General features: G+C 37.2%; 1 protein-coding gene across 2 annotated transcripts in view; it reads right to left on the minus strand.

Annotated features, from left to right (window-relative positions):
- Positions 1-5,094, minus strand: part of LOC132633869 (uncharacterized) — a 30,143-nt gene extending 25,049 nt beyond the window's left edge. Inside the window, exons 1-2 of one of the 2 annotated variants that reach the window (XR_009579891.1) lie at positions 4,660-5,094; positions 4,097-4,155 (exon numbers count right to left, since the gene is read on the minus strand). Coding sequence is in view for 1 of the 2 variants with exons in the window: in XM_060350281.1 (XP_060206264.1) it covers positions 2,006-2,698 (693 nt within the window). In the remaining variant the exon portion in view is untranslated. Of the gene's footprint in view, positions 1-1,839; positions 4,156-4,659 lie in introns of those variants that run through there. The other variant, XM_060350281.1, reaches the window with a different exon arrangement.
- Positions 5,095-13,893: the final 8,799 nt, after the last annotated feature.

The raw sequence follows: 13,893 nt of genomic DNA on the forward strand, positions 1-13,893 counted from the left end.
AAATTTGGGGAGTGACAATATGATCTGAGTATAGGAATATATATATATATATATATATATATATATATATATATATATATATATATATATATATATATATATATGACATTTGGAGACCGTCTGGTGTAAAATAGTTCATACGTTACTTGATGAGAAGCCCTCGTAACCGTAAGCTAAGGTGGGGCCCACATGTTGGGGTTTTATAAATGACATATGAAAAATCATAAGAGTAGTACATGGGAAGTTGAGCAAGTCTTAAAAAGGACCCTTAAGCAAATGTGGGCATGAGCCCTCTAAAAGGATGACTTAAGCATATGTTTTTGGATGATCTGACTTAGAGAGACCAAAACGCCATGATAGGTTTTGGAATTTTGAATCACACCAAAAATAAAATTGTAAATTATTGAATTAGCTTTCTAACCATAGGTCGTGGGCCCTCATACGATATCGGTATAAAAAGCTATGACCCTTTTACTGAACGAACGCGCAGGCAGTGGAATAAGCCTGCGCGAACGGGCCAGGAAGCAGCGCGATCGCGTTGAACACTTTTTGAGTCGGTGCAGGCAGATTGTAAAATGCTATATAAGGGGGCTTATCCCCTTATTTTCATACCAAACACCCCTAAATGTTCTCAAAAACTCTGGAGAGTTCTCCCAACCTCCAACCATGAAATTTAGCCCGGATCAAGTATAATTTCCGAATTCCAGTTTAGACAGCATATAGTTGTGATTATAAAATCGTACAGGGGCATGCTTTGGCTTAAGTCCAAGAAGGAAAGTGAAGATATAGCAATAATATTGGGAGTAAGAGTAAGGTATGAATCTCTTATCATTAACGTTAATTTTAGTTTATTTACGGAGGTGGAGCTGTTAAATAGTTATAAAATAATTCTGTGGTCAAAATATGGGACAAACACCATATGGGATGTTTATGAAGTATTTTGGTATTGGAAATATTATGGTTAATGTTGTTATTGTTATTTGTTGCTGAGTTGGGATTCTGGGTTAGGCATATAAACAGAGGAGATGCTGTCAAAATTTTGGCAGATTTTTAGGAAGATTTATTTGAAGGCTTAGAGTAAGTATATAACAATGGGCCTAATCATAGTATGAATGGTCTTATATGTAGACTTGCGGGCTCCGACAGATAAGCATAGGTAGTTGGTGGCTGAACAGGTATATTAAGGCTCGTCCCATTCTTTCAAAAGCATGATTCCTATGGTATGATCTCACGACCCAACCGGAGGGCCACAACGGGCACCTGGTGCTAACCCACCTGGGGAACCTCTTATCGTACATCCACATTTACATCTAGGTGGCCATATAGCTTAATCTTAATTTCTATCTGTTATTCATGCTAATCTTATTGGGCAACGATACATTCATAACATCACTAACAACTATACCCATTTCAACGTACATAAGCCAACGAGGCTATCAAAATGATATACAAAATATAAGCCGACAAGGCTTCAAGGCATCTAACCATATAGACCTATCTATGAGCCTCTAAGAAGAGTAGGTAACATCATATAGGTGGGACAGGACCTCGTTGTGCCCATGTATGTACACAAAAGAATAATACCAAAAGTTGTAGCTCCTGATGAAATGGAGCCCCTCTATGTAGTCCCTGAATAACAAAGCTATGGATCAAGACTGTCTCCCTGACCACCTGCGGGCATGACGCAGCGTCCACAAACAAAAGGACGTCAGTACGAATACTGTACTGAGTATGTAAAGCATAATCAACATTATAATAGGAGCATAAGAGACAGGATGAGAAATAGCCTAAGATGGGAGAATCGGGAAATAGTAGAGCCATCATCATAATTACATGTCTTTCATAGGACCTTCCATTTTTTTTTGGTCAAGTGAAAATATTTTATTCAACCAGTAGCAAATATTTACAACTAGCTTTGGACTCAGCTAGGATTCTCCACACTAACCAATAAGAACAATATCAAACACTCTATAGTGACCAACCTGTTATATGTTCAGGTGTGGTCTTACACCCTTGGAAATCTATTTAATCTATGCAAACAAAGTGCCCATCTAACATGTTTTTGCCCCACAATATGTAGTTGCAGAGCAATATCTCTGATGAGAGACTCGAATGTCTTCTTCTGCTTGTTAAACCTGTGATTGTTTCTCTCCATACAAACATGATAAACCGTTGCTGTAAAGAGGAAACCAAGTATAACATTCCATGGTCTTTTGCTCCTTACCTTCTTGCCCAACCATTCTACTTCACTGTGCCAATAGCCAATGTCTCTGTTCAGTCCCACCCACTGTAAAATAGCTGCCCATATATGTTGAGAATATCCACAATCAAAGAATAGGTGTTCATGAGATTCAATCACTACATTTTCACATAAAACACAGTCTGTTTGCACTTGTATGCCCCATTTTCTCAATCTATCTACTGTTGACAGTCTTTGGTGCAATGCTAACCATATAATAAATTGGTGCCTAGGTATAGGGCCTTGAAGTATCACCAAGGATTTCAAGTTCACCTTTGGGTACTGAGGAAGCATCATCCCATAAGCAATTTTAATACTGTACTTCCCCTCTTTTATGGGCAGTTGTAGTGTAGGTATAACAGAGATTGCAACTGTAGAGAACCATTCTCTAGTAGCAATTATCTTCCTGACTATCCAACTGGATTGTTTTGGAATAAACATGTCACGACCCAACCCCATGGGCCATGACTAGTGCCTGAGCTGGACACTCATATACAAACCTGTTAGACATAGTCAGACTGAACTGAGGACTGTATGGAATCTTGTAAAGGCAACTAAAGATTCATAGCGTCACATGTCATAAACCTGTCTCCTGAGGAGTCACAGCTAACCAAAGCATAATACAATACGCACGCCGACAAGGCTGCCACTACATACGGGAATATCCAGAACAAATCATATCGACACAGCTGGCCATAACCCATATACAACCCACATATGTCTACAGACCTCTAGGAGTATCAATAGTGAAATATGATGGGACAGAGCCCCGCCGTACCCCTGGATATGCGTAAATCAACATCAATAAATCTGTACCAAAATAATCTAGGCTCCGGAACAATGGAGCTCTCCAAAACAGCTAAGCAGAAGTCCTAAGCTAGAGGGTCACCAAACCGAGTATATGTACCTGCGGACATGAAACACAGCCCCCCCACCCACCCCCGAAGAAAGGGGGTCAGTACGAGATATGTACTAAGTATATAAAGCATGAAATACATTAAGGAAGATCATAACCGAAGTAGAGATTCCAGGAGACAAGTATGATAATCAAGAAATCACTGTACCTGTGCTTTACGAAACAAAATCATGCATATCATTATCATATACCATACCCGGCCCATTATGGGACTCGGTGCCATAATCATATCATCATATACATATACCGTACCTGGCCCTCTAGTAAGGGACTCGGTGAATAAAGTTGTGTACACGTATACCATACCCGGCCCATCATGGGACTCGGTGCCATAAACATATCATCATATCATCATATACATATACCGTACTCGGCCCTCTAGTAAGGGACTCGGTGAATAATGCAGTGACACTGTGCACGATAATATACCTAGCCCGGGACTCGGTGAAAGACGTCATGACAGCATGCACGAGCAGAGTAGTGAGTGACCATATACAAACCAAGTCATCATCCGAGGCTCAATAGAATAAGTAAAATAAACTAACACTTGAGTGTCAAAGGAGTCTGTCATATCAAGTATCACTCAAATATCATCATGGATTATGTCAAATGGAACTTCGGGAATCATAGACACATATCAAGCTAACATGAAATAGCTTATGGAATTCAAAGACTCAATAGAATATTTAAAACGAATCATCTTTTGAAAATCAAGACAATAGCCATATCAATTACCTTTCGAATGTCAATACGGATTTTATCAAAATAGAACTTCTTGAATCATATACACGTGTCAAGACATAATGAAATAGCTTCTGGAAGTCAAGAACATTAGCCATTCTAGTGGCTCTAAGAATAAGAACTTCTTTGGAATCATATACACGTCGTTTGTTTGTTTCATAAAGATCATGTCAAAAGAAAGAAGGGTTAGCTTTACATACCTTACGTCGTCCAAGGAACTCAACTTAATCACGAGATTTTCACAATTAGTATGCCAAACCTATAGTCATAAGAATATGCACGTGACTTAAGAAGGCTTTCGTATATCATATATATTAATAAATAACTAAATTCTAAAATGAAACGGGCAGCATCTCCCCTAAAAACTTAACAATCCTCGAGATTCCAATTCAGCCTAAACATCAATCAACATACCAACAACAACAATACCGATAATTTCATATCAAACTAGAATTAAATCCATTCTTAAATCACTTCCAAAACATCCCAATATACATCCGTATACCAATACTTGTATACACTTCTTTATTTTGGTATATACATAGTATAACGGCAACAAAAAAATAAAAATAATAACAACTAAAACTACAACCAATCCCATGATATTCCAGCACACCAAACAATTTACAACAACCACCAAACCGTCCATATGATAGCAATAACAATTTATCCGATTCTCCACAATTAATTTTGTAGTTCCCATCTCACAATTTAACTATGACCTGGACGAATTTAAATATACCTAGGAGAGAAGAATTTTTACCTTATATGCCAAGAACTACTCCTCTTCCACCTTACTTTATTTTGAAGAAAGCCCGGATTCAACAACGCGATGAAATGGAACAATGAAATTGAAGCGGTGGGAAAAAGTCGAATTGTTGCTTCATGAGCAAACATATTTGGAATGACAAATGTTACTGCTTTTACCCCAGATACAATTCACGTAGCTGTTGATTCAGGAGAATACGTTGCTGCCTATTTCATTTGTAAAAAAATGTCTACCTTTGAGAAATTGGTGTATCTATATTTGGAAGACTTCTTCAATTAAATGGGATATTATCAATAATATTCTCCACAAAATTAGGGCCCCACATCATTTAACACCTATTACTTACCTGCCACTGAAGCATTTGTGAATAGTAGTCACTACCACTTCATTATGATAGCCATTGGGCACGTGGAAAACCTCACAATGCTCATCTAGCAAAACCACTAACTAATTAATTAATTTTTTTTTCCACTACAGCCCCCTTTTAACCAATTATGTATATAAAGAGAATGACACAAAGTCATCATCAACTTGGCCTTTTACACGTGCACCATGGCTGGCCCAATTCTTTTAAATAGTTATCATCTATTTGACACCAAGGCACAACGTGTATGTGTATATATTTGCAAGCTTGCAGCCCATTTTAAATAAAACACGTGGATTATGTCCACTAATAGCTATCCAATAATCTTAATTAATTTCTTGATCTCAATTCATCTTAATAACAATTATTTTTAATATACTTTATATACTCATTGCCATGATTATGTGACATAGCACTAGTCCATAGTTCCTTTTGGTACACATAAAATTTTATTTTCAATCGCCGTGGTCACACTTGTTAAGTCCTAAATTATTTCGGGACCTCAAACTCTTTGTACACTGAGCTCTCGATTTTCATCCTTGAATATGATCGAATTTTTCGGGCTCGGGTAATTTTACTCATATTGGACGATTAAATTTTTCTAGTCCAAAAATACGGGATATTATAGCTTGGACCGTATTTCATCAAATAAATTTCGAACCTCGACAAAACTTATTTTCTTAGATTTTTTTAACTTCAAATATTTATAACACATCTGTACCATTATTATAACCACCCACAAGCTTGGGAGGATAACCTCGTTTTCGTTACCAATATCATTTAACTCGCACGCTTTCCAACACATGAAAATACGGGATGTAACATCCTTCCCCTCTTTAGAACATTCGTCCTCGAATGTTAAACTAGTCCTGCGCTCCCAATACTTCCTTAAATGTTCTTTTACTGGGTTATACTCTTCACATGCCTCTTTCGTTGGTCGATTCCCTTCAATTTATTATAATACATTTCAGATCTCTAAGTAACTATTCCCGTAATATTTCCTCTCTCTGTTGCTTCTCGAGGTAATAATTCCACGCCGTTGTCTTTACTTTCCTTTTCATTTCGCAGTTGGTTGACGGTTGTATTGCGAGCTCTCCCGCTGAAATCTTACTTTTTTCTCTGGTGCACTTAGTCATAACTCGACTCTTTCTTCTTCTATAAGTTACTTCCTTAAGATGTATCGTTCACTTCATCCTACCTCTTACGCGTAGACGTTCCTCGTCAATTTATTAGACTTTATTATCCCTAGAGTATTTCATGCCTCTAGTAACTTTTAGACCCTTCGCAGATTCTACGAGTAAAATAAATTTTCCTTTGGTGTAGCATTATTTCACTTCAGTAACCTTACATTGCTCAGCTGTTACAGCCCATCTTCTGGAATCTTCGGCATCATATATCACTTTTCGACTTTCACTGTCACCTTACCCTTTTTGCCCTTATCTCGATCTTTAGAGTTGGCCATCAAGTAGCGTTAGGGTTCCCTCATATAATATCTTTACATAGCTGCTTTGTGATCTGACTATCATTAACTGGTATAATTCTGAAGGAATTTTTTATTTGACCTATAAATTCACTGTCATCCAGTAATCCCGCTTATTCTGGTCATCTCGCTTAAACTGTTTCCCTTAATCCAACTTATAACACTTTAGGCATATTATCTCATGTCGTTTCCTATTTTTTAATTCAAACACTTCTACTGCCTCTTTACTCAAATTTTGCTCTTAGTTTTTCTGTCATACATTATGTTGCAATCTTTACAAAAATATGCAAAGGTGCTCAAATACCTTAGCCTCGTTTCACTAGTCTTTATGCTTTACCATGCATTCTCCTCTCGTATCTTACAATTGATATAGGGATAAATCTTCGGCTCAACCATGGTCATGTCCTATTTTCCCTCAGCATTAATTCTATCTCGGTAATTTGGCTCAAACCATCTTACACCTTTCCTTGATGTACCCGAAATATCGTAACCGCATTGTTATTACTAAATCCTTACTCTTCTTATCAAGTACCCACTTGGTCTCATTCTTAGCATACAAACATTCGTAGGTTGCATAACTATTCTTGTACAACTTATATAAAATATATCCAATCTTAGTCATAGTTTTTCCTTCTCCTGATTCATTATGCTTTACATATTCGTACTAAAACTCGTTCGTAACCTTTCTTTTCATACTCCTTTCCTCTCCTTTATTCACCCCTTTGATTTTCTCATATCCTACTATAGGAGATTTTCTATCCCTTCCCTTTGCTACTTATAAGTCGCAATATCATTAGCGCACAACTCTATTGCCAAATCTTAGCCTCTAAGTATAGCATTGCTATCCTTTATAATATCTCTCAAGTTACTCGTCACCATTCTCTTGTCGTACTCTTTCTTTTTATAAGCACCCACTATTAATGTCATACAATTCAAGACCTTTACAAATGATTCTCAACACTGTCTCAAATATCATCCTATCTTCTATCCGTTTATTGCTGGCTCTCAGATCTTACTAACTTGTTTCAGCAAGGGATCTCACTTGCAGTTTAAGTATCCATGTCAAATACATTGCAGGGTCAATTGTTTCCATCTTACACTCGCATTTCTCTCACCCGCTTCCCCCCTTTTAGGGTATACTTATACCATTATCTGTTTATATTCTAATCTATGTCCCTATTTCCAATCTCACATTCGTCTGATCTTTTTTTTTCCCAACTCACTTGGTATACTCTACCATATCCATGTCTTTTCTTTATAATTTATGACTTTGGTTATCCACGTACGAACCCTTAACAAAATCACAAGGCGACAAGAACTTTTCTATATATAGTATAAAATCTCATCTGATCATCTGTACTCGGGTAATGCAACCCAGGTAGCAACACATCCAAGGCCACATTCCACTTACTTCAATCAATGATTAGTTAGTACTTATAGTCGTTCCAAATTCTAAATTAGATAGCACTTACATTCCGATGATAAGTGTCCAAAGTTCTCTTGTAATATTATCTTTATCCCAACCTATATCATCTGTTTCCTTTAATAAATTTACAATACATTATTTGTTCCTCAGGCCTACAGTCTTTGTCCTTTAAGGATTTCACTATTTCCGAGGTGAAATCATATACACGCAGTACTCCTTTATGCTTTAGGCTCTTTCACCCTTGTTGTGTACCCAACACTGACCTCTAACTTACTCAAAATCTTATTAAGTTCGTCTTAATAATGGTCTTATCTTATCACCTTGTCTTCACACTAAACCTTTAAGTTCATAACTATATATTTCCCTTTTGTTCTATACTCGTACTCAATTAATCATGTCTATCTTAGGTGTTTCCTTTAGAATTTCCTTACCACGTCTCCAGTCTATGTCCATCTTTTATTCTATACACCAGGAATCTCATGCTACCTCTGTATCCTTCGGAAAACACTACTTCTACATAACCCCTTTCTCATTTTCAAAACGTATCCTATTCATCCCTGTTTGTTCTTGTCATATTAATCATTTTCTAGCACTCATTCTACCTCGTTGCTCACTTTTCTGTAGTTTGGTCTTTTTAAGTTCCGTCAATTATATTACTCGTTTTCTTGGCTATACATGTCATAACCCATTACTACACTATTATCCCGCTCGCTTTCTTCTTATTTCATTCTTTTAATTAACTCCTTCTTTTCTTACGCTCGCTTTCATTTCCGTTATCACATAATCTCTATTCCGAACTTTCCCTATAGGACTTTATAACTCCCTCTTATTCGTTCTATACCTTGCCTTCCCATTTCACATTTGCCTTTATACTTTAGTCACATAGATCACATCATATCTCTTAGTTACTTCCTCGCTAGGCTTTACTCATTTTCATAACAATCCTTATTATATTCACATGATATCCTGTTCGTAATCAATCCTATAGTGTAACACTTCTTAATCTTATTCCCGATTCTTGCTATAGTTCAGTTACACTCCGTGGAGCAGGCGTACTTAACCTTTTCCCCTTTCTGATCAATCTTATCCTTAATACTTCACAAGCTGTCTTATCAATACATTCATGTTCGTCACAATTCTTCTTCCTCTGTACTCTTGTCTCGATCATACTATTACTTTTTCTAACTATAAGCCCATCGTAATTTATCCCTGCTTGTCAATTCAGTTGATACCTTAATATAACACTCTATTAAGATTTGCCAGCCTTTTCTAAATCATCTCTTATTATCACAAGCCCTTCCAAATTGTCCTAGCATTTCCTTTTTATTTCTAAGAAAATTTTGGCAGAGTTTCCTCTGTATTTCTTACTATCCAAAACCTGCACGTAGGAAATACCAACAATGTCTCACAGGGCCAACATATATACATACATATCTTATCATATCATATCATAGCCACACAGGGCTCCCAATATTAACAACGGTATGGAAGTAATGAACTTACCTCGTATGTCCAACTCGAACGGTACCTGTTATACTTTCCTGTTTACTTTCCCTTTCAATCTTTAACTGCAGGTCTCAATCATACCTGCAACGTTCATACCATATCTAACATATACCCTGCTTACCGTTACTTATCTTTTTACTGATTTCTTCAGCTCCTCCTGTTCACACTTTATAACTGAACGTATCATCAATATGTACATCAAATCCACTTTCTTACTATACTTACAATAACTTACCTTGATGAGGATCGGTTCGCCATTCTGTATATAAGATTTTTGCTAACGTAACCTCAATGAAATATCTTACCTCTGTAACTCCCAGTAGCATTATTTATCTTCTCTTGTCGACACCACTCTCCTGCTGAAATCAAAAGTCAGTATATATGGGATATCATTTCCTATCTCTTGGCTCTATCGCACGATCTAGAGTAAGAAGGAAAAGTAACATCCTAAATGTCCTGTAGCTTCCTGTTTATAGATGTGGTGCATAACACACCGATAAAAAAGACTCTACTAGACACGGTCTATAGACACTCCGAGGATGAACTGCTCTGATACCACTTTTGTCATGACCCAACCCCATGGGCCATGACTAGTGCCCGAGTTGGACACTCATATACAAACCTGCTAGACATAGTCAGACTGAACTGAGGACTGTATGGAAACTTGTAAAGGCAACTAAAGATTCATAGCGTCACATGTCATAAACCTGTCTCCTGAGGAGTCACAGCTAACCAAAGCATAATACAATACGCACGCCGACAAGGCTGCCACTACATACGGGAATATCCAGAACAAATCATATCGACACAGCTGGCCATAACCTATATACAACCCACATATGTCTACAGACCTCTAGGAGTATCAATAGTGAAATATGACGGGACAGGGCCCCGCCGTACCACTGGATATGCGTAAATCTACATCAATAGATCTGTACCAAAATAATCTAGGCTCCGGAACAATGGAGCTCTCCAAAACAGCTAAGCAGAAGTCCTAAGCTGGAGGGTCACCAAACCGAGTATCTGTACCTGCGGAGATGAAACGCAACCCCCCCCCCCCCCCCCCCCCGCGAAGAAAGGGGATCAGTACGAGATATGTACTGAGTATATAAAGCATGAAATACATTAAGGAAGATCATAACTGAAGTAGAGATTCTAGGAGACAAGTATGATAATCAAGAAATCACTGTACCTGTGCTTTACGAAACAAAATCATGCATATCATTATCATATACCATACCCAGCCTATTATGGGACTCGGTGCCATAATCATATCATCATATCATCATATACATATACCGTACCCGACCCTCTAGTAAGGGACTCGGTGAATAAAGTCGTGTACACGTATACCATACCCGGCCCATCATGGGACTCGGTGCCATAAACATATCATCATATCATCATATACATATACCGTACCCGGCCCTCTAGTAAGGGACTCGGTGAATAATGTAGTGACACTATGCACGATAACATACCCGGCCCGGGACTTGGTGAAAGCCGTCATGACAGCATGCACGAGCAGAGTAGTGAGTGACCATATACAAACCAAGTCATCATCCGAGGCTCAATAGAATAAGTAAAATAAACTAACACTTGAGTGTCAAAGGAGTCTGTCATGTCAAGTATCACTCAAATATCATCATAGATTATGTCAAATGGAACTTCGGGAATCATAGACACATATCAAGCTAACATGAAATAGCTTATGGAATTCAAGAACTCAATAGAATATTTAAAACGAATCATCTTTTGAAAATCAAGACAATAGCGATATCCAGTACCTTTCGAATGTCAATACGGATTTTATCAAAATAGAACTTCTGGAATCATATACACGTATCAAGACATAATGAAATAGCTTCTGGAAGTCAAGAACATTAGCCATTCTAGTGGCTCTAAGAATAAGAACTTCTTTGGAATCATATACACATCGTTTGTTTATTTCATAAAGATCATGCCAAAAGAAAGAAGGGTTAGCTTTACATACCTTACGTCGTCCAAGGAACTCAACTTAATCACGATATTTTCACAATTAGTATGCCAAACCTATAGTCGTAAGAATATGCACGTGACTTAAGAAGGCTTTCGTATATCATATATATTAATAAATAAATTAATTCTAAAACGAAACGGACAGCATCTCCCTTAAAAACTTAACAATCCTCGAGATTCCAATTCAACCTAAACATCAATCAACATACCAACAACAACAATTCCGACAATTTCATATCAAACTAGAATTAAATCCATTCTTAAATCACTTCCAAAACAGCCCAATATACATCTGTATACCAATACTTGTATACACTTCTTTATTTTGGTATATACATAGTATAACGGCAACAAAAAAAAATAATAATAACAACTAAAACTACAACCAATCCCCATGATATTCCAGCACACCAAACAATTTACAACAACCACCAAACCGTCCATATGATAGAAATAACAATTTATCCGATTTCCCGCAATTAATTTTGTAGTTCGCATCTCAGAATTTAACTATGACCTGGACGAATTTAATTATACCTAGGAGAGGAGAATTTTTACCTTATATGCTAAGAACTACTCCTCTTCCACCTTACTTTATTTTGAAGAAAGCCCGAATTTAACAACGCGATGAAATGGAACAATGAAATTGAAGCGGTGGGAAAAAGTCGAATTGTTGCTTCATGAGCAAACATATTTGGAATGACAAATGTTACTGCTTCTACCCCAGATACAATTCACGTAGCTGTTGATTCAGGAGAATACGTTGCTGCCTATTTCATTTGTAAAAAAATGTCTACCTTTGAGAAATTGGTGTATCTATATTTGGAAGACTTCTTCAATTAAATGGGATATTATCAATAATATTCTCCACAAAATTAGGGCCCCACATCATTTAACACCTATTACTTACCTGCCACTGAAGCATTTGTGAATAGTAGTCACTACCACTTCATTATGATAGCCATTGGGCACGTGGAAAACCTCACAATGCTCATCTAGCAAAACCACTAACTAATTAATTAATTTTTTTTTCCACTACAGCCCCCTTTTAACCAATTATGTATATAAAGAGAATGACACAAAGTCATCATCAACTTGGCCTTTTACACGTGCACCATGGCTGGCCCAATTCTTTTAAATAGTTATCATCTATTTGACACCAAGGCACAACGTGTATGTGTATATATTTGCAAGCTTGCAGCCCATTTTAAATAAAACACGTGGACTATGTCCATTAATAGCTATCCAATAATCTTAATTAATTTCTTGATCTCAATTCACCTTAATAACAATTATTTTTAATATACTTTATATACTCATTGCCATGATTATGTGACATAGCACTAGTCCATAGTTCCTTTTGGTACACATAAAATTTTATTTTCAATCGCCGTGGTCACACTTGTTAAGTCCTAAATTATTTCGGGACCTCAAACTCTTTGTACACCGAGCTCTTGATTTTCATCCTTGAATATGATCGAATTTTTCGGGCTCGGGTAATTTTACTCATATTGGACGATTAAATTTTTCTAGTCCAAAAATACGGGATATTATAGCTTGGACCGTATTTCATCAAATAAATTTCGAACCTCGACAAAACTTATTTTCTTAGATTTGTTTAACTTCAAATATTTATAACACATCTGTACCATTACTATAACCACCCACAAGCTTGGGAGGATAACCTCGTTTTCGTTACCAATATCATTTAACTCGCACACTTTCCAACACATGAAAATTCGGGATGTAACAAAACATGTCCTCCAATCTTCTACCCTTAATGTAGTAACTACGTATCCAAAGAACCCAAAGCTTATCTTGCTTCATGGCTACTGCCCAAAGTAACTGTTACACCTTGGAAATTTTCCGTTAACGTAAAGTGAATAGACTAATGAAGGGCACGACATATACGATGTTTTGATAAGTAAGAAATAGCGTTTGACGCTCCTAATCGAAATTTTAAAGACATTTGAGGTGAGGGAAGAAGGTTGTCAAGGAAAGCGAGGGGTAAGTTGTGTGTCGGGTAAGAATTTCGAGTGACAAGTTAAGGATGGCATAATGATGTCTTGGGGAAGAGTGATAACATCCCTTAGATTGGTATTAAAGTGTTAAACAAGTGCCAAAAAGGTTCCATGAGGATTGGAGATCAAACGAGTCGACGAGAATGAGATCGGAATAGCTGGGCATTATACGGCCCAACATACTGGCCGTATAAATTATACTGGCCGTATGTTAGGCCGTATATTTATCCCAGAAGGGCAACCTTCACTGGACCAAACATACGGCCCGTATAAAATGTACGAACCGTATGTTGGTCCGTATGTCCGTGTCGGGACAGATTATATGATTTATATAAGAGGACCCAAGTTCATTTATTTCATTCCATTTTCACCTCTCACTTCAGAAACACTCTAGAAAACCCTCTCTACTCTTCATCCACAAGAACTCAAGAAA

This window comes from Lycium barbarum, chromosome 3 (genome assembly GCF_019175385.1).
Source record: "Lycium barbarum isolate Lr01 chromosome 3, ASM1917538v2, whole genome shotgun sequence".
NCBI classification, from domain to species: Eukaryota; Viridiplantae; Streptophyta; class Magnoliopsida; order Solanales; family Solanaceae; genus Lycium; species Lycium barbarum.